At 42.5% G+C, this 22,891-nt stretch overlaps 1 protein-coding gene and 1 long non-coding RNA gene across 2 annotated transcripts; both read left to right on the top strand.

Annotated features, from left to right (window-relative positions):
* Positions 1-1,760: 1,760 nt before the first annotated feature.
* Positions 1,761-21,465, top strand: LOC117513622. The gene is made up of 3 exons (XR_004561652.1): positions 1,761-1,772; positions 2,612-2,613; positions 20,311-21,465. It is a non-coding gene; the product is annotated as an uncharacterized LOC117513622 (long non-coding RNA).
* Positions 15,179-16,954, top strand: LOC117513621 (potassium voltage-gated channel subfamily S member 2-like). The gene has a single exon (XM_034173843.1). It carries the CDS (start codon positions 15,277-15,279, stop codon positions 16,714-16,716), a length of 1,440 nt encoding a protein of 479 aa, XP_034029734.1. The 5' UTR covers positions 15,179-15,276; the 3' UTR covers positions 16,717-16,954.
* Positions 21,466-22,891: the final 1,426 nt, after the last annotated feature.

Raw genomic sequence — 22,891 nt, 5'->3', positions numbered from 1 at the left:
ACTAGTTTAGTGATTCACAGAATTGCTAAAAAAGCAGTTTGAACATAACAGTTTTGAGTTTGTAGCATCAACAGCAGATGCTACTATTATTGTGAACACCCCCTTTTCTACTTTTTTTACTAATAGTCCAATTTCATAGCCTTAAGAGTGTGCATATCATAAATGCTTGGTCTTGTTGGATTTGTGAGAATCTACTGAATCTACTGGTACCTTGTTTCCCATGTAACAATAAGAAATATACTCAAAACCTGGATTAATCTTTTTTAGTCACATAGCACTACTATTATTCTGAACACTACTGTATATTCAGTAGAGCCCACAATTTTTCATACATCATAATGAAATTTTTACTGTAGATTCATATCCTGATAGACAAGAAGTGGTTCAGTTTTCAAGGGCAAAGTCCAGAATTAATCCCTCTTTAACATCGAAGAAATTTTAAAAAAGTCATAACTCAAAAAAATCACATTTCTTTCATACTTGAGAGCTTTATGTAGGACGGTATCCTTTATCGACAGTCTGATACGGATTGTGGATTTTGTGGACATTTGAATTGATGTACATTTTGCATTATTATTATTATCTCAAATGCGCCTCTGTTACTCTTATTTGTGACAATGAGGTGCAAAGTGGCTGATCGGCATCTGATCCATATTGTGTATTCAGCGAATATCTGATTCTTTTTAACATTGAAAAGCCCTTTTGAGTTATATTTTAGCTTATGAAAAGCCACTTATAACAGGACTTTGACCTTAACTTTTTTCCAAGGTAAAAATTTGTGGAGTTGGAAAATGGTGTTGAGCACGGTGCTCTAGTTTAGGAGGCATTTCACAGGTCTGCACTGTCTTTTCAACAGTTTCCTCAGAACAAGTGAAGAATCTTGTTGTGTGGGCCGCCAGAAGAGGAGGTACTGCTGGCCCACCACCAGAGGGCGCCCTGCCTGAAGTGCGGGCTTCAGGCACGAGAGGGCGCTGCCGCCATGGACACAGCCGGTGGTGACAGCTGTCGCTCATTACTTCTTGACAGCTGTCACCCATCTACTCAACATCATCTCACTCCATAAAGACCAGACGTCATCTCCACCTCGTTGCCGAGATATCATACTTCATAGGAGGTAATACTCTCAGCCTTTTTGTGAGATTTGTAACTCTGTTATTGTGAGAATTTGCAGGAGAACCGGTCGTTTGTGAGGAGGCTGTGCAAGACGGCGCTCCTTTTCAGCTGAGACCGCTGCAACATATTGAATGAGAGGTGGAGGTGGCATTCCCACCGTTGTTGTTACTGGGTGTACACACACCCACACTTGACTGTCTTTGTTCTTCGCCAGCAGTACCAGATCCGACAGTCGGGGACGGTGATCACCTGGGAATTCGGGACTTGGCGGCTCCAGTATTCACCAGGTTCTGGGGCGGCGGAAATCGTGTGGTTCCGGCTCTTCTCAGGACAGACGTCTTCTATCCTCGAGCCTGCCCACACGTCACCTCTGTGTATTGACTGTTATGATATTCTGTGATTGTCTGTATGTTCGTTGTGCACATTCACAACATTAAATTGTTACTTTTTGGCTCATCTATTGACCGTTCATTTGCGCCCCCTGTTGTGGGTCCGTGTCACTACACTTTCCCAACAAATCTGCTGCAATTCTGGGTGGGTTGGGAGGTTCAAATCAAATCATTTTTATTTATATAGCGCCAAATCACAACAAACAGTTGCCCCAAGGCGCTTTATATTGTAAGGCAAGGCCATACAATAATTACAGAAAAACCCCAACGGTCAAAACGACCCCCTGTGAGCAAGCACTTGGCGACAGTGGGAAGTAAAAACTCCCTTTTAACAGGAAGAAACCTCCAGCAGAACCAGGCTCAGGGAGGGGCAGTCTTCTGCTGGGACTGGTTGGGGCTGAGGGGAGGGCTTTTTTATAGAGCAATAGACTCTTTTTCCAGGCTAAGTGAAGATCTTCTAAATTAGTGAGACGCCATTTCCTCTCCAACTTATGGGTTATCTGCTTTAAGCTGCGAGTTTGTGAGTTATACCACGGAGTCAGGCACTTCTGATTTAATTTCCAACCCTGGATAGTCACGGTTTGGAGGGTTTAATAAAATTGGCCAGATTTCTAGAAATGAGAGCTGCTCCATCCAAAGTGGGATGGATGCCGTCTCTCCTAACAAGACCAGGTTTTCCCCAGAAGCTTTGCCAATTATCTATGAAGCCCACCTCATTTTTTGGACACCACTCAGACAGCCAGCAATTCAAGGAGAACATGTGGCTAAACATGTCACTCCCGGTCCGATTGGGGAGGGACCCTGAGAAAACTACACAGTCCGACATTGTTTTTGCAAAGTTACACACCGATTCAATGTTAATTTTAGTGACCTCCGATTGGCGTAACCGGGTGTCATTACTGCCGATGTGAATTACAATCTTACCAAATTTACGCTTAGCCTTAGCCAGCAGTTTCAAATTTCCTTCAATGTCGCCTGCTCTGGTCCCCGGAAGACAATTGACTATGGTTGCTGGTGTCTCTAACTTCACATTTCTCAAAACAGAGTCACCAATAACCAGAGTTTGATCCTCGGTGGGTTTGTCGCCGAGTGGGGAAAAACGGTTAGAGATGTGAACGGGTTGGTGGTGTACAAGGGGCTTCTGTTTAGGACTACGCTTCCTCCTCACAGTCACCCAGCCGGCCTGCTTTCCCAGCTGCTCGGGATCTGCTGGGGGAAAGCTAACGGCGGCTAAGCTACCTTGGTCCGCACCAACTACAGGGGCCTGGCTAGCTGTAGGATTTTCCAAGGTGCGGAGCCGAACCTCCAATTCGCCCAGCCTGGCCTCCAAAGCTACGAATAAGCTACACTTATTACAAGTACCATTACTGCTAAAGGAGGCTGAGGAATAACAAAGCATTTCACACCCAGAGCAGAAAAGTGCGGGAGAGACAGGAGAAGCCGCCATGCTAAACCGGCTAAGAGCTAGTAGCTGCGCTAAGCTAGCGGATTCCTAAAAACACAGAAAGTGAATAATGTGTGAATAATTTAGAGGTAATTCAGCAGAGGGGGTGCTTTAGTTAAGGCACGTGAAGATTACACTGTGAAACCGTTATCTAGATCAATCTAACTACACAGATTAAACAGCTAACAGATACAGCAAAACACCGCTGTGCTCCGGAACAGGAAGTGATACAAGCCTCTACCAGTGGTTGGCTAGAGTACAATCAGCTCCTTTGGGTTCCACCCAAGGAGCTGATTGTGAAGAGGACAAGTGGCTCCCAAGGGCCCTGACATGCTTTTAAACTATCAAGTTGCCTGACCATTACACAACCTACAAAGACTTTGAGTCTGACTTGGTTGCTGCTGTTACTCATTACTGGCACACAGGATTTGGTCTTGTTTAAAGATAATAAAAGATTGCCACCACCTAATTAGTGTGGTATGGTGTGTATTCCCATAGGATTTTCATGCTAAAATTGATCTTGTTGTTTGGTTTCAATAGGGCCTAGCTTGTTAGAAAATGATAGAGTTCAAATTATCAGACCCCTACTTCTCTTTGCAAGGGGGCAAACATTAGTACAGGGGTAAATTGAAAATAGTTAAATTACGTTAACATATTCACCAATATATCTGTCTTGTTGAGAAGATTAAAATGTTTAGTTGTTCCCAGCAAAGTTGATGATTTTTCACTCAAAAGCTTAAGCTTACTTTTATTTGAGTAAGGATTAGTACAGAAGCATGTTGCATTACTGTACAAAAAAAAAAATTCAACCGCTGATCTCGTAATTACGAGAAAATATCAAGTGTCTAATTTTTTTTATATATAAAATACACAAGTTCACCTCTGCCACTCTTAATCAACTTGTAAAATGCCTTTGTCAAATGATGGAATCAGTTATTTCATACATCACTGCAACCACAATTTGGAATTAATAAAATACATTCAAGATAAGTAATAAATAGATAATTCATGAACTACTATTCTGAAAGGATGGGAACTTTTGGAGAACTGGTGGCTACTTTTTGGTTCAACACATTTGACCAAAATTTTTATGATACCCCCTCCAGTGTTGACCTGAAGTTGGGACCACCGATTTTTACATACATTTGGGACATCAGACAATAGGCAGTTGTCCTGTTTCCCACAGTTGGTTGGGTGACATGTTCTGCTCGGATTTCAATGAATGGTTGTTCCACCCATCACGGAATACATCAAGGGAGGCCTGGAGCCATGGAATGAAGACATAGTGGCAACAGAACAAGTGTAGTTCACTGGACAGATCAAGATGTCCTTCATCTTCTAAGGTGTGAAGAACACTGTAGAAGACATTTGTCACTGTCATGTAAACATCTCTCCAAAGTCTGTCAATCCTGTAAAATTGGCAGAAATAATTTGGGAAGGGTTAATTTCTCTCAAACATGGATGTGGCATAAAAAGATAACATACATATTAATATTAGATAAAAGTTTGAATAGCACAAGATTTAACACAAAATATGCCAGACTACAGGCCAACTACTCCCTGTTGGAATTCACCTGAGAAACCAAGCCAGTACGGCTGTTCATTGCCAGTTTTTTTTTTTTTTTTTTTTGCGGGGGGGGGGGGGGGGGGTGGCGGCTACTGAAGCTGCTGAATGTAGTTAACACTTTTCAATTAGGCTGAGGGAGATGACAAGAGCTGTTGAATCATTGTTTAGTCTGTTTTAAGGCCCTTATGCGAATGTTGAACAAAACAGGTCACAACAAAAATAACACCAGTAGATGCCATTGTTAGGCTGTTATAGGTGGATAAAATATGGTGATGCTCAGATTACTCCATCATAAAATACATGGCAACTTTGGTGGATGCAAAAGTAAACAGGGTGGTTTATTATAGAAAGGGAGATGGTTGTTAGTGTATTGTAGGTGAATGCAAAACCCTGCCAGTTTGCCTTTGATTGTAAATTGTATTGTTGACCCTTCATCCAATGTTTTAATAAAGTCTACCTTTGATTGTGTTCACTTTTTCCACAAGCATGTTTTAGCTACATTTTCATTCACAAACCCACCTTCCTGTAATACCCATCTATTCCACCAAAAATCACAATACTATACCTGTTGGGTGAAAGAAAAAAAAAACAAAGGTCAACAAAGGTCAAAGTGGAGCAATAGGAATGTATGAACTGGATTAGGAAAACCAAATACAGATCTCTATATGCATTCATGGATCTGTTTACACACGCACAGATTTCTATATGCAATTACGGATCTGTTTACACGCACAGATTTCTATATGCAATTACGGATCTGTTTACACACGCACAGTTCTCTATACGCATTCATGGAACTGTTTACACACGCACAGATTTCTATATGCAATTACGGATCTGTTTACACACGCACAGATTTCTATATGCAATTACGGATGTGTTTACACACGCACAGATTTCTATATGCAATTACGGATCTGTTTACACACGCACAGATCTCTATACGCATTCATGGAACTGTTTACACAAGCACAGATTTCTATATGCAATTACGGATCTGTTTACACATGCACAGATTTCTATATGCAATTACGGATGTGTTTACACACGCACAGATTTCTATACGCATTTGCGGATCTGTTTACGCACGCACAGATTTCTATACGCATTTGCGGATCTGTTTACGCACGCACAGATTTCTATACGCATTTGCGGATCTGTTTATGCACGCACAGATCAAAATACGCACGCACAGATTTCTATATGCATTTACGGATCTGTTTACACATGCATAGATCAAAATACACACGCATAGATTTCTATACGCATTTGTGGATCTGTTTACACATGAACAGATTTCTATATGCAATTACGGATGTGTTTACACACGCACAGATTTCTATACGCATTTGCGGATCTGTTTACGCGTGGACAGATCAAAATACGCATGCACAGATTTCTATATGCATTTGCGGATCTGTTTATGCACGCACAGATCAAAATACGCATGCACAGATTTCTATATGCATTTACGGATCTGTTTACACATGTATAGATCAAAACACACACGCATAGATTTCTGTATTCATTTGTGGATCTGTTTACACATGCACAGATCAAAATACGCACGCATAGATTTCTATACGCATTTTCGGATCTGTTTATGCACGCACAGATCAAAATACGCATGCACAGATTTCTATATGCATTTACGGATCTGTTTACACATGCACAGATCAAAATACACACGCACAGATTTCTATATGCATTTGCGGATCTGTTTACGCATGCACAGATCAAAATACACACGCACAGATTTCTATACACATTTGCGGATCTGTTTACACATGCACATATCAAAATACGCACGCACAGATTTCTATACGCATTTGCGGATCTGTTTATGCACGCACAGATTTCTATACGCATTTGCGGATCTGTTTACGCATGCACAGATCAAAATACGCACGCACAGATTTCTATACGCATTTACGGATCTGTTTACGCACGCACAGATCAAAATACACATGCACAGATTTCTATACGCATTTGCGGATCTGTTTACGCACGCACAGATTTCTATACGCACGCAGATTTCTATACGCATTTGCGGATCCGTTTACGCACGCACAGATTTCTATACGCATTTGCGGATCTGTTTACGCATGCACAGATCAAAACACACACGCACAACTTTCTATACGCATTTGCGGATCTGTTTACATATGCACATATCAAAATACGCACGCACAGATTTCTATACGCATTTGCGGATCTGTTTACGCATGCACAGATCAAAATACGCACGCACAGATTTCTATACGCATTTACAGATCTGTTTATGCACGCACAGGTCAAAATACGCATGCACAGATTACTATACGCATTTACGGATCTGTTTACGCACGCACAGATCAAAATACACATGCACAGATTTCTGTACGCATTTGCGGATCTGTTTACGCACGCACAGATTTCTATACGCACGCACAGATTTCTATACGCATTTGCGGATCCGTTTACGCACGCACAGATTTCTATACGCATTTGCGGATCTGTTTACGCACGCACAGATCAAAATACGCACGCACAGATTTCTATACGCATTTACAGATCTGTTTATGCATGCCCAGATCAAAATACGCACGCACAGATTTCTATACGCATTTACGGATCTGTTTACGCACGCACAGATCAGAATACGCACGCACAGATTTCTATACCCATTTACAGATCTGTTTACGCATGCACAGATCAAAATACGCACAGATTTCTATATGCAATTATGGATCTGTTTACACTCATAGATTTCTATACACATTTACGGATCTGTTTACGCATGCACAGATCAAAATATACACGCACAGATTTCTATACACATTTACGGATATATTTACGCCTGAGGAGTGGAGACGAAGTGTGCTGGTTCCTATTTTCAAGAACAAGGGTGATGTGCAGAGCTGCAGTAACTACAGAGGCATAAAGCTGATCAGCCACAGCATGAAGTTATGGGAAAGAGTAGTAGAAGCTAGGCTTAGAAAACAGGTGAAGATCTGTGAGCAGCAATATGGTTTCATGCCGAGAAAGAGCACTACAGATGCAATGTTTGCTCTGAGAATACTGTTGGAAAAGTACAGAGAAGGACAGAAAGAGTTACATTGTGTGTTTGTGGACTTAGAAAAAGCTTATGATAGGGTGCCAAGAGAAGAGTTGTGGCATTGTATGAGGAAGTCTGGAGTGGCAGAGAAGTATGTTAGGGTAGTGCAGGACATGTACAAGAATAGTGTGACAGCGGTGAGATGCGCAGTCGGAATGACAGACTCATTCAAGGTGGAGGTGGGATTACACCAAGGATCAGCTCTGAGTCCTTTCTTGTTTGCAGTGGTGATGGACAGGTTGACAGATGAGATCAGACAGGAGTCCCCATGGACTATGATGTTTGCAGATGACATTGTGATCTGTAGTGAGAGTAGAGAGCAAGTTGAGTCTAGTCTGGAGAAGTGGAGATATGCTTTGGAGAGAAGGGGAATGAAAGTCAGTAGAAGCAAGACTGAGTACATGTGTGTGAATGAGAGGGAGCCCAGTGGAATAGTGCAGTTACAAGGAATAGAAGTGGTGAAAGTAGATGAGTTTAAATATTTGGGGTCAACTGTTCAAAGTAATGGAGATTGTGGTAGAGAGGTGAAGAAGAGAGTGCAGGCAGGGTGGAGTGGGTGGAGAAAGGTGGCAGGAGTGATTTGTGACCAAAGAATATCAGCAAGAGTGAAGGGGAAAGTTTACAAAACAGTAGTGAGACCAGCTATGTTGTATGGTGTATAATAAAAATGTTATTGTGCTGTTTTGCACCTGTCTTAAAGTAACCCTGAGAATGTATTTGTTGTTTAATTTTGTTTTAGCACTCTGGGGTCAGTCTGAACTGGGAGCGAAGAGCTGGATGTACTTGTTATTATTACACTGATAGCACGACTTTGTTTTCGTAGCCACTAACGACTGGGAGTGAAGCATGCTGGGATCATTCTGAACTGGGAGTGAAGAACTGCTTTTATTATATCTTTGAAATAACTTTCAGATGCCTGTTGATTAAAGAAATTATGTGCGCCAGGGAGGTTGAGTTGGCCACTCACCCTCCCTTCGCGGACACACTAGAAAAGAGGGAGTAGAACCATGCTTCAACAGAGTCTGCTGCGGGTTAACGTACGAACGCCCAGCCGGTTGACAGGCGCACTCTGCTGAAGGTGTTGGCTCTCCACCTTAAAGGCGTCACGGTAAGAGAAAAATGCGCTGCAACCACTTGTGTTTGATGTAACTGCTTTTGTGGGGAATAAATATATGCCTTTTTATTCTAGCAAAATGCAGTCTGTGTGATCATTTCTGTGTGCCGATCTGACCGAACCTTGTGTTTCAAAACATTTTTGGCGTTGTCGGCAGGATACGGTTATGCTCAGACTACACACAGAAATGTCTTGCTTTAGATTGGGAAAGAGAGATGCGGAGGTGGCATCTCAACAGGAAGAAGTGGTCCCTGGGTGGGATGGGATCACTTCTAAAGAAATAGGCCAGCTTCTACGGCGACGTGGGGGACGCCCTGGGCCGTGGACTGGAGCGATTCCCACCGCGACTCCGCCAGTTTTATGTGAAATGTTAAAACGGGTGGAGGTTAAAGAGAAAGCTCCGTTGGGAGGTATTCATGAAATGATGTGGATTTGTGCAGAAGCCTGGAAAGAGCGGGTTTTAACTTTAGATACAGTCCGCTCATCAGAATGTGCTAAATCACAAAAGGTGACAAGATTAGAACAACAAGTGAAGCAATTGGAAATTCAAGCCGAAGAAATAGACGGTGTACCAACTTCCTTCTTGGCTGAAAAATGTAAACAAAAAGGATTGAAAGTGACTTGTGTGTCAGGGATGCGCCCTGATATGTTTGAATTGGCCTCATTGTTGAAAGAAATTGTGCAGGGAGAAAAGAAAGGAGTGAAACCTAGTGCCCCTCCCCTACAGGAGGAGGAGGAGGAGGACTCTGATGATGATCAGCTGCAAATAGCTGCAGTCCGGAAAGGAAAGAAAGACAAAAAGAAGGGGAAAAATAAAGAAAGGCGTTCTTGGAGCTTTGACCCTTGCAAGGAAGATTAGGATGATGGTCAAACTCTTGTGGCCCACCGAGAATTAAAACAATGGTTCACAAGTGATATTAGACCCCACAACATCGGGTTTTGTATGAGTATATTGTTTGGGACAGGTATAATCACGACTATATTACTCAAAATTTTGTTTGTGAATCACTGGAAGAAAATGTGGGAAATGCTATGGCAGGACATAATCGCTGGAATAGGCTGGAGCCCAGCCTTACCTGAATCTGTTGGTGGTTACATAAATTGACTGGTGCAAAACACCTAGAGTGGAATGTATAATAAAAATGTTATTGTGCTGTTTTGCACCTGTCTTAAAGTAACCCTGAGAATGTATTTGTTGTTTAATTTTGTTTTAGCACTCTGGGGTCAGTCTGAACTGGGAGCGAAGAGCTGGATGTACTTGTTATTATTACACTGATAGCACGACTTTGTTTTCGTAGCCACTAACGACTGGGAGTGAAGCATGCTGGGATCATTCTGAACTGGGAGTGAAGAACTGCTTTTATTATATCTTTGAAATAACTTTCAGATGCCTGTTGATTAAAGAAATTATGTGCGCCAGGGAGGTTGAGTTGGCCACTCACCCTCCCTTCGCGGACACACTAGAAAAGAGGGAGTAGAACCATGCTTCAACAGAGTCTGCTGCGGGTTAACGTACGAACGCCCAGCCGGTTGACAGGCGCACTCTGCTGAAGGTGTTGGCTCTCCACCTTAAAGGCGTCACGGTAAGAGAAAAATGCGCTGCAACCACTTGTGTTTGATGTAACTGCTTTTGTGGGGAATAAATATACGCCTTTTTATTCTAGCAAAATGCAGTCTGTGTGATCATTTCTGTGTGCCGATCTGACCGAACCTTGTGTTTCAAAACATATGGTTTAGAGACAGTGGCACTAACAAAAAGACAGGAGGCAGAGCTGGAGGTGGCAGAGCTGAAGATGTTGAGATTCTGAGGAAGATACAGAGGACAGGGTGAGATGGAAAGGATTGATCTGCTGTGGCGACCCCTACACTAATGGCCCCATATAACTGCAGTTTTGTAGCACGACATGACACAACTAGTAAAGGAAATGACCACCTCAGAGGTGTTCATAGCAGATGAAGATTTAGGGTGTTCAATTTTAACGACTGATCGTAGAATTCAACTGATGATCAGCTAACCCCCAGAGAGCATGGGGGTTAGCTGAATGCAATAGTGAATAATAGTGAAATAGGAATAATGGTGAATAAAAAGTCTGTGGGTGACAGTGCTTTCTCTTATCATGCACCTGTTTTGTGGAATGATCTCCCTGTGTCAATAAAACAGTCAGATTCTGTAAAGACTTTGAAGTCTAGACTTAAGATACATCTATTCTCCCTCTGGTATGGCCAGCATACTGGCATAGTTTGGCACTATGCCTTCACATCTTTGTAAAGTCATTTTACTAGCAACAGAACAGGTCTCTGCCTCAACTCATCTAAATTTTGTGGTCTGTGAGTGAAGCTTAGGGCTAATGCCCAGTGATAAACTTAGTAATTTTGTCTGTTTTCCTGTTGATTTTCTGCTGAGAATTATACCTTAGGGCCTGTCTCACTGGCATTAGGAGGATTCGCATATGGATTGCGCACAAAATTGGCCATATTCGCTTAACATCCACAATATACGTGAAACATCTTGTGTGAGTTGGGCGACACCCGCACACGTCTGCAATTATCTGCAGAGGCACGTTTTTCCGTTTCCAGGATTTCTGAGCTGCACAAAATTTTGGCTGCGGATGACATCCTCCTTACATACTCCATACATACTCAATACATACACAAACATACTCAAATATGCGCTGTATATTCGCTGTCATTTGCTGACATCCACAACTGACAGGGATTTGCGGCTTGGCAGCGGACTGGGACAGTGTGTAAAATGGATATTTTGCGTGCCCATCATGTCCACATCACGAACTAAAAGAAGTTGTAGCGAGTGCATACAGACTGGCCACAAATAAAGCGTTTTTAGCAACATGTGCGCGATGCATCATAATACACCCATAATACTGCTGTGATGATCGCAATGCATCTGATCTGTTTCCTCACTACATGCGTTATACAACCATGATTGTTCATCATATATTCGCTATATATTATTAATATATCCGTAATTCATACTGGGACATTTGTCATTTTTGGCCATTTTTGTTGCGGACGACAACAAACGCCTGTAATTTGTGTACTCAATTCATGCGCAATTAATCCTCTCCCCAGTGGGACAGGGCCCTTAGGTGTAGTTTTTTCTGGATGACTGATTCTGCTGTTTGTCTCCGAGGTACGAACCACGGATGGATCCAAACTGAAGGGCCCAGATGGACTGTGAGGTGGAAGACCTGAGGCGGGTGCTGCATGATGCAGATTTCATGTGAAAGGCCCACTGACGGCGTGGACGACCTGTGTGGCTACACCCATGAGTGCAAAAGAAGGTCAACTAAGTCAGTTGCAAAACAGACTATACTCAAAGACTGAATCTGAAGACCCAATCTCCCCCTCCCATCCCCAACCAACTGGTGCTGTCCTGGACGTATGTGTGGACTTAATAATTTTCAAAAACTTGACAAGGTCCTCTGTATTGTTAACCCCTTAATGCCCATCGTCGCATATATGCTACAATCTCTGACTCAAATATGCAACTTACCAAATTGACCTGTATGCCCGTTGTCGCAAATTTGCAACATACCATCATTATTATTATAACATTATAACATAAAGTCATTACCAGAATACACAATATTACTATCTAGTTTTTGTGCAAAAGTGAAATTAATAATCTCAACATTATTTACCATCTACTTAAAGACAAAAACACACACAAAATATCTTTTTATATACAGCTATATAAATTCATGCATTAAGGGGTTAAAAATGTTTTTTATTAGTACAGTATGGTCTAGGCAGTGGGTCAGCCCTTTGAGTCTGGACTGCTTGATGTTTCTTCCTCAGTAGAGGGAGTTTTTCCTTAACACTGTCGCCTGTGTGCTTGCTCTGGGGGTTGGTAAGGTTAGACCTTACTTGTGTGAAGCACCCTGACGCAGCTTTGTTGTGAGCTGGTGCCATACAAATGAAACAAAATGAAAAATGAAAATGAATCTCCCTGTGTCCTCAGCTGAACTGAGACGCACATCCCTACTGCTCAGGAAAGGTCTGTGAAACTGACATGCATCATGTCACTGTGGTGCACTGTGGGATGCCAGATAATGTGGTTGGAGACACTGACTTTGGATCAAACACAACACAACAGATGAGGAATGTTTTTGTTGACCATCCATTATACTGGTAGTAAATCTGTATCTGTTTTCATGTGTTCAGATCATTGAGCTGTCTGTCTCTTTGGCTCCATCTTACCTCATTTAATAAAATCTTGTTTATCATCCTTCACACCAAAAAGCTTTTGGTCTCCATAAAAGCTTCAGTTTAATGAGATTCCTCTTTCTCCATTGGAAATCAAAGTTCAGCACTATGGACAGCGCAGGAGGTTTTCTCCAGAGTTCTAATGGTGGATTTTATTAACTACAGAACAACGGCAAGCTGTTGATCAGGTTTGACCAAAAACACGGGTCTTTTGGATTGTGAAAGTCTGAAATCAAATGTGCACAACAGCAACCTGTAAATGTCAAGTGCATTTGGCCAATAAAACCTGAGAACTACATTCGCCCTAAATGAGGGTGTCGAAATGGCCAGAACATTTCAGAGGACAAAAACTGGCAGTGTCATTATTATGCAAATCGTGTAACAACGACTTTAGTTACTGCAGTTGAATTAATCCGAACTACACACACGAGGAAGTATGTTGAACACAACCATTAGAAACAGAAAACAGTTGCCAGATGAAGCATACACAATAAAATGAAGGTAGTTTCTTCAAATTCAGTTGCATAATATTGAGATTTTGAGGCTGGCTGAGCTCAGTGTTAAAACAACACCCCAAGTTCAAATTGAATCTGAAACATCTGAGTAAGATTTTAACACTTGTTTTTGCTTGGGACCTTGGTTCCCAAGCTGGAGTCCAAGTTGGTTAGCATCCAAGTTCACAACCATACAGCAAGGCAGGCAGCACCAAGAGCCTAAAGACTTGGACCAGCAACCTCATGACTCCAGAAGCTCTTCTCAGGTGCCTCTCAGTCTCAATGGCTGAGGACAGAGAGACGTGTATGTCACTGCCGAGATAAGAGAACGTCTCTGCAAGTTCAACACGTTCACCACATACAGATACACTTCTGATGGTCGAGCCCAGGAAGTCATTAAAAGTCTGAATCTTAGTCTTGATCCAAGCCAGTCACAAATCGATTGCTGCAGTCAGAGTAAACATTTATTCCACAAAGATCACAGCATCATCCACAAAGTCAAGATCACTAAACCTTTCCTTGCCAACAAAAGCAGTCTCTGGTCTCCACACCCTGACCCAACACACAGTTCATGCATTGAAGAGTGTAGGAGACCCCCCCACCCCCACCCCGGGGTTCAGCTCAGCTTGTTTAACTGAAGTTACTCTGCTTCATGCCCTATAGATGCTGGGATAGGCTCCACCCTCCCCTTTGACCCTTAATTGGAGTAAGTGGGTATAAAAAATGAATGAATGCCTCTGAACATGCCTCTGGACCTCTGGTAGTTGGGGCGTGCCTTCGGCACACCAACCACAGCTATAGGAATCGTAGCCCAACAACAGGATCAGCTATGAATTGGGCCGGATACTGGCCTCCATCTTGGAGTGAGACTTCCCATTCCTGGATGACCAATAGGAGAGCAGGGCTCGTGCAACATGAAAGTGATTCTGATGTCAGCATCCTGGCTGCCAACCAATCACACGCTAGCAGAGAGAGGCCAGTATCTGGCCCAATTCAGAGCAGGTTGTCAGGCTATAGGAATCGTGTGTTGGAGCCCTGCAGCGCCCCCTGCTTGAAGAGATGACATCACAGCCCCCCCCCCCCCCCCCCCCCCATGACAAAATCTAATAATAATCAATTAGTAAACTTTCTTGATATTTACACAAAAATTTAATGTTTGATTTTTTTTAATTTTTTTTTTTAAGAATAAGAAGCAATTCTGAAAAAATTCTAGATCCGCCCTGTCATCACAATCGCTGTGGAGGCAGATGATGCTGAGGGCGGAGCAGCAGGAGGAGGAGGAGGAGGAGAGCTACGTGTTGCTGCTCAGCAACAGATAGAAGGAGAAAGAGAGGAATTCCCTCGCAGAAAGAAGAAGCCGTCAGCAGGGCGTGTGCCGCACAATCCACTGGACTGATACGTAAAAGCGGCGCAATGAAGGACCGAGCCACAGTCAGCTGCGACGATCCTTCAGGGTTTCTGTGAGGACTGAATGCGCTTTCTCCTGCGCGTCTGGAAGAGGCATCACACCGACTCCCTTTTTCCTCCCGCTGGTTTCTCCTCCCTGACGGAGGCGCGTTCGGACTCCGTGCACCTGACGGACTCTTTCCGTCACACAACTTGCCCACAAACTGCATTATGGAGTTCAAGTCCAGATCTTCTCTGAGGAGGTTTCTTCTCTCCGTTCTTTAAAGTAAATGCTTCGGCGGAGTGTGTCTTTCTTTGACGTTTTACTGCTCGCAGTTCTTGTCATTTGGGTGAAAACACGTGGCTTCAACGAGCAGGAAAAAGGTGATCGACACGATCTGATTTAATAAATCGCTTGTTTTTCTCTGTCTGTCTGTCTGTAGATATGACGGGTCACATCTTGACGGAACCGGGCGGCGGAGCGCACATGGACGACAGCGCCGCCATCCGGATCAACGTTGGGGGCTTCAAAAACAGGCTCCACTCCAACACTCTCTCCCGGTTTCCAGAGACAAGACTGGCGCGTCTCCTCCACTGTCAGTCCAAAGAGTCCATCCTGGAGCTGTGTGACGACTATGACGACACAGAGAAAGAGTTTTACTTTGACAGAAACCCTTTGCTTTTCCCCTACGTGCTGAATTTCTACAAGACGGGGCGACTGCATGTCATGGCTGAGCTGTGCGTCTTCTCCTTCAGCCAGGAGATCGAGTACTGGGGCATCAATGAGTTCTTCATCGACTCCTGCTGCAGCAGCGCCTACCACTGCAAGAAAATGGACCAGGGTCAGGAGGAGTGGGACGACCAAAGCGATGAAGGAAGCACCACTTCATCTTTTGACGAGTTGTTGGAGTTTTACACAGAAGGCACAAAGTTTGACAAGCAGCCGTGTGGAAGTGCACGGAGGCAGATCTGGTTGATGCTGGATAACCCTGGATACTCCATCACCAGCCGCGTCATCAGCCTCCTCTCTGTGCTCGTGGTGATTGGCTCCATCTCTGCCATGTGCATGAACAGCATGAGTGAGTTCAGCCTGTTGGACAGTGAGGGTCAACCCATGGAGGACCCTCGTTTTGAGACCGTGGAACACTTTGGCATCGGTTGGTTCACTTTGGAGCTAGTTGCCAGATTAGCAGTGGCACCGGATCTAGTGCACTTTTTCTTCCACCCGTTGAATGTGATAGACCTGGTGTCCATACTCCCCTTTTATTTGACACTCCTGGTAAATCTGGTGGTGGAGAGTAGCCCAGCGCTGGCCAACCTGGGACGCGTTGCACAGGTTCTGAGGCTGATGAGGATTTTCCGCGTCTTGAAGCTTGCCCGTCACTCCACAGGGCTGCGGGCCCTGGGGGCCACCCTAAGAAACAGCTACAGAGAAGTGGGCCTGCTGCTCCTCTACCTGGCTGTTGGCGTGTCATTTTTCTCTGTGATAGCATACACTGTGGAGCAAGAGGAAAGTGAAGATCTCTCCACCATCCCAGCATGCTGGTGGTGGGCCACCGTCAGCATGACTACTGTTGGGTACGGAGACGTGGTGCCGATATCCATACCGGGCAGGCTGACTGCATCAGCATGCATCCTGGCTGGGATCTTAGTAGTTGTGCTTCCGATTACTCTCATTTTCAATAAATTCTCTTTCTTCTACAAACGGCAAAAACAGCTGGAACTGGCGATGAGGAGCTGTGATTTCAATGAGGGACTAAATCAGCTGCCTGCCATCAATCTGAGGATCTATTACGCACAGAAAGTCAAATCTCTCATGGCAAGCTTATCAAACATGAGCCGGAGTTCACCCAGTGAACACAGTCTAAACAAGTCCATAGACTGAAATATTGATCAGGTATTGATGAGAGAAAGCAGAATGTGTCTGTGTGAGGAGCTCTCCAGGGTACTGAAAACTCACAGACGTCTGGTTGTTTGCCTCTCGGTAGCTCAGTGCAATAACGTCTTCAGCGGTCTTCACAGGAAGAAAGAGACAAAATGTGCTGCCGGCTTCAATATTATGTTCACTGTTTGTTATTGTGGCCGTTCAACAATAAGTCCAACTGTTCAAATTAGACCGTGTTTAAAAAGACATGATTCTGTAGGTCACAGGTCTCAGACACAGATTTGCAGAGGGGTCTTGGATTGCTCTGAGGGAGCCAGACATGTAAAGTCCTATTTAATCAGGGGTTTCTCCCCCGGGATATTTAAAAATTTGAACTGCTGAATATGCAATTAGAATGTAGAAGGAAAGAGCAATCTTGTCATGTCTGAGTCATGGGAGCAAAGTGCTGGGCTGTAGCACCACAGCAGAATAAATTCACCTCTAATGTCAGGCTACTGAATAGGATTTAAAAAACTTCATGCACCTCCTTTTTGCACCAAATGCAAGTACACACCCAACTCATACCCAACACGAGTCATCTGGTGAAATTCTCTCTCTCACTCTCTTCTAGGACCCTCCGTGGCCCTTGATTAAAGAAAAGCCGTATATCCATCTTTTAGTTCAGCATTTTTTTTTCTCTTCTCGCTCTCTTTCACAGCTATGTCCAAAAATCTGTAGATTTTTTTATTATGGCTTGGGAATTCTCACACTTGTCTTTACTGAGGGATTGATTGGAAGCAATGGAATTGCATAAAGACGTTTTCTTTGTGGATGTGCAGTAGGTGATTCTGAGCGATGCAGTGATCAATGTGGCACCTTTCTTGATCTCATAAACATGAGATCCTTTCTTGTAATTATGAGATAAGGTGTCTAATTTTTTTTCTCATGCAGTAAGTGCAATGTGCTTCCGTAATACAGAAGTAGTCTACACTCTACACAAATCAGTTATCTTTTACATTTGTGTTTTACCCAAATCATTTCATGAACCAATCAAATCATTCACAGTTATTTTAGTAAAAATTTGATCAAGCACAGCATGTTTATTAATATTATTATGAATCATCTATATTGGAAATTTGTACAAATTGTAATCATGGTAGCCTGCAATATTTTTCTTTTTTCTTTTTTTTTTTTGTGGTTGGCAGGTGACTAACAGCCTTGTCTATCCTTGGCGGTATCAACTGCCTCAGAGGGCGGACAAGGCACCCTAAGGCCCGCCCACGATGCTGGGTACGCCTGGAGGTCACAGGGTTTAAATTTTTTTTTTTAATACATTCAAGGTCCTCTGAGGACAGTCCTGCTTTTGTATTATCTGTGGATTCCATTGGGGTGGGGTGGGGTGAAAATTTTACAAATTTCTTCACTCAGTAACACTCAAATGAATTAAGTTGGTCCCAATTACAGTTTTTCTCAAATGCTAAGACACATTTATCTAAAGCTGCTCTCCTTTTCTCTAATCTGTGAACACAAAACCCAGTTTCAAGCTACATTCATAAAACCCGACTCCTTCTTGCAAAACCAAACTTTCACCTCAAAACAGTTCAATCTGTGATCAAAAATTAATATGTTGTCAAATCGTGTCAATCAAAATGAAAAAAAAAAAACCTACTGAGCAGTCTCTAAACATGACATAGAAGATAGAAACTGCAATGTTCAGGACGTGAAGCTGTAGAAATAAATTATTCTTGGTCACTGTAGGCTAAATGCATGTTTCAAAACAAAAAAAAACCTGTGCATTTAGCACTTGTGCATAGTAAAAAAAAGTACATAAAACAAATCCTGTGCATTTAAACATAGCACTTGTACAGCACAAAAACAAACAGAAATCATGTGCATTTAGCACTTGTATACAGTAAGACTACACAAAAAATAAAGTACAAAATATACACGGAATACTAGGCCTACAAATAGACTAACTCTCCATTAAAATACTGCAGTACATTGGCGCAGTGATGTACTGAAACATGTATTTACTTACAGTATACTGTGGCACAGTATATAGTATAGTCATGCAGTAATTCCTGTCAACATTTACATCCTATAATGTCAGAAAAGGTAATTATCTGCTCTTTTCTCTAAATCTTTGGATTCTGGTTGGACACAGTGAATCTACTGATGTTTGGTTGGTTGGACCCTTTGTCCGGCCTCCTTCATGCTCACACCGTGGACAAGAACATGGACAATCACAGTAGCTCTGATGTCATCAGATATTACTGTTCTTTGTCTTCTCTGACCACCTCGACCTCCTCTCACACCAACTCCTCCTCTCAGATTTCTATCCATTGTGGTGCCTCATAAACCATTGCTCTCTGAACTGGCTTATCTATGTTCTCTCACATCATTGGCCACAAGTGTGATGAGTTGTGTTCAACTGATGACACCAGTGCTTCAACTGTGTTTGACTTTTACCACCTGTGCTCCCCATTATGCAACACAGGTGCATCACAATGAAAATGTGTTGGCAAGTTGTGTCTAAACAGGTGAACAGTGCTTATGGTTTTGGCAAAACAGTGACTGATTCCCTCAGTGGGTTCAGGAAACTGAGCATTTGGTTCAGATAACAGGGTTTAGTGTTTTAGCAATTGAGAAAAACTAAGTGACATTAATGTAAATATTATATATAATGTTAATTTATCTCATCATACGTTATTTGAGTGGTACCAGGACCACAAAACCCATGGTTTGGATCTCTTTTTTGGATCTGGGTGGGGGGGGACAAATATGCTTCACTTTCAGTTTTTAAAAAAATACTTCAAGAACAATGAAAATAAATAACTTTTGTGGTCCTGAATTAAAACAAGGTGCACAACGTTTAAAGAAGTAAGTTCCTTCAGCTTCTCCGTTGTTTTCACTTGGGGTTGGCACAGCAGGGGTGGATCTGCATGTTGATTTGGCACAGGTTTTACACCAGATTCAGTTATATTGCAATATGAAGACTATGAGCAAATAAAAATAGTCATAAAATCATAAAAACAAAGAAATCAAAACAGACCTGAGTTTACATCTCTAACTTCTTTTTTTCAAGAAGATGAGAATGGGCTGGTGAGAGGGCAAATAATGACAATAATGACTTTATTTCTCTGGCACTTTCAGGATAAAAGCTGTCCTCTTGAGCAGGGACACCACTCGGTAAATGTCAATAAAATACTTTTATCAGAGCTCAGTGGATTCTCAGGCCCCAGCTAAAATGGGACAAGGTGTACACTCATTGAATCATCTCAGTGACATCAGTGTGCACATTTTGTCCTCATCTCCTGACACTTTGGAGTAATTTCTTCAGTGCTTGGACCCAGATGGGCAATGAGCATGCACCTGTAATGATCTGATGCAATCGAAGACCCCAAAACAGAGAAACATGCAGACAGTGCTATGCAGAGTAGCGGGCCATAGAACAAATGTATCCATGTGCAAACAAACTGCAAACAAGCTGCAAACAAGGGGTTTACTCTTAAATAAGGCATGTGGTCATGATATACCAGGAAGTCAGTCCATGACACACTTGTTGCCTCAAACAGGTTAACCAGGGATACAGGTTACAGGGCATTCGGGCAGCAGACATGGAGGCATCATGGGTTTGTAACTGAAGGACAAACACAATGAGATAAATGAATCAATGCAATCTGACACTGGAGTGATGGGCTGTGGACGATTATATAGCGCATAAAACAATGACGACGTCAGACTGCACGTGAAACCACAAGCCGAAGTGACAGGAAGTAAAGCCACTGAAAATACACATGGAGTAGGTGTCAAAGTAAAAGCACGAGAAATAACCAACATAGAGGTAAAAGAGAGAGCAATAATAGATACAGTAAATACTAAAAATATAAGACGCAGCAGATAACAGAAGAGACAGAAACTCAAAGATCAGTAAATTAATACCAGAGACGTGAACCATGAGAGCACCAGGCTCAGTGGTGTGGAACACAAGCGGCTGCCTGCTTTCAACATGCTCCATTCATGTAAACACACAACTGCTTAAACTGCAAATCTGCATTAAGATTAACACAGTTGTTACTTTAAAAACAAATTAATATGTATTTCAAACTATTATGTAAACCTGCCAATTCACCATGGTTCACATGAGTGCCAAACCGTGAGGGGTGGGCCACACGGATCCATATGATTCATTAGACCCCAATTACAAACTGAAGCACTTCAAGTTGGTCCATCACTTTTTTCAGTGTAAAAGCTTCCCTTAAAGGCTCCTCAGTGCCGGTAACGAGACCATGGTTATTGTAATGCTACTAGAAATTAGTTTTATAATCAACTGTCTCCTTGTAGATGAGAAAGGTAACGTCACATAAGCAAAAGACAGAAAAATATGAAAATCAGAGCTGATTACACTTTCTTATTAATCTTCAAACAGAGAATAACACAGGTTATCCAAAGATAAGAAGCAAATTTCAGTCATTTAAAGCATGAAGCTTGAGATGTATTCAAGCTTGTGAATGTGAACGTTTGACTTGTCGTAAAGTGTTTACAAATCAGAATTCCAGTACAGTTAAGCTTCAGGAAAAGCAAAAACATTCCACTCATGAGGATCCGTGTCGTGGGATCAGAGTCAGTGACCACAGGAATCTCTTCCAATCAGTTAACGGTGCCATTATGATTTATGGTGATATGTTATAGGTATTTTCATTGAGGATTCATTTGGTAACATAAGCATGAAGAATGCTGGGCGTTATGGTGCTCCTCAGAGCATGAGGTTCTCGCTCTTCAGAGTATGAGGTTCTCGAACCTCAGAGCATGAGGCTCTCGCTCTTCAGAGCATGAAGTTCTCGCTCTTCAGAGCATGAGGCTCTCGCTCTTCAGAGCATGAAGTTCTCGCTCTTCAGAGCATGAGGCTCTCGCTCTTCAGAGCATGAGGTTCTCACTCCTCAAAGCATGAGATTCTCAGTCTTCAGAGCATGAGGTTCTCGCTCCTCAGAGCATGAGGTTCTCGCTCCTCAGAGCATGAGGTTCTTGCTCTGAGGAGCATGAGGTTCTCGCGCTGTGGTCATACCAGCTGTTGACCAAACTGTTCCACAAGAAAGTTCAAGAGCCTGCAGCTAATTCTGACCTAATTGGTGCCACCTAAGATGACTATAATGTTCCAGTTATGTTGAAAAATATACCTCATTATTAGAGTGATGATAAGGATGACAACAAAAATACAGTATCTATGACAGAAGGTTTTGGAACTGGAGAGTAGAAACAGCAAAAATATTTTGGTTTTTGTCGAGGTTATAAATTAAAGTTTCTCCAGTTTTTGAAAGAGGTGATGCATATTAATGGTTGTGCTAATAGGATTTACAAATAAAATAGTTTTGACTGTTTGCTCTCCAAAGTAATGAACAAACTAAGTCTGTGTCCGATGGATTCTACAACCCCTGGCAATAATTATGGAAATACTGGCCTCGGAGGATGTTCATTCAGTTGTTTAATTTTGTAGGAAAAAAGCAAATCACAGACATGACACAAAACTAAAGTTATTTCAAATGGCAACTTTCTGGCTTTAAGAAACACTAAGAAATCAGGAAAAATAATTGTGGCAGTCAGTAACGGTTACTTTTTTAGACCAAGCAGAGGGGAAAAAAAATATGGACTCACTCAATTCTGAGGAATAAATTATGGAATCACCCTGTAAATTTTCATCCCCAAAACTAACACCTGCATCAAATCAGATCTCTTCGTTAGTCTGCATCTAAAAAGGAGCGATCACACCTTGGAGAGCTGTTGCACCAAGTGGACTGACATGAATCATGGCTCCAACACAAGAGATGTCAATTGAAACAAAGGAGAGGATTATCAAACTCTTAAAAGAGAGTAAATCATCACACAATGTTGCAAAAGATGTTGGTTGTTCACAGTCAGCTGTGTCTAAACTCTGGACCAAATACAAATAACATGGGAAGGTTGTTAAAGGCAAACATACTGGTAGACCAAGGAAGACATCAAAGCATCAAGACAGAAAACTTAAAGCAATATGTCTCAAAAATCGAAAATGCACAACAAAACAAATGAGGAACGAATGGGAGGAAACTGGAGTCAACGTCTGTGACCAAACTGTAAGAAACCGCCTAAAGGAAATGGAATTTACATACAGAAAAGCTAAACGAAAGCCATCTGTTGTGTGGGCCGCCAGAAGAGGAGG

This window comes from Thalassophryne amazonica, chromosome 7 (genome assembly GCF_902500255.1).
Source record: "Thalassophryne amazonica chromosome 7, fThaAma1.1, whole genome shotgun sequence".
NCBI classification, from domain to species: domain Eukaryota; kingdom Metazoa; phylum Chordata; class Actinopteri; order Batrachoidiformes; family Batrachoididae; genus Thalassophryne; species Thalassophryne amazonica.
Note: the sequence above shows the minus strand (reverse complement) of the source record. Positions and strands in the feature narration are given on the sequence as shown.

Bases quoted from the DNA above. Each gene is read 5' to 3' on its own strand.
- LOC117513621 (XM_034173843.1), top strand. From the start codon at position 15,277: ATGACGGGTCACATCTTGACGGAACCGGGCGGCGGAGCGCACATGGAC.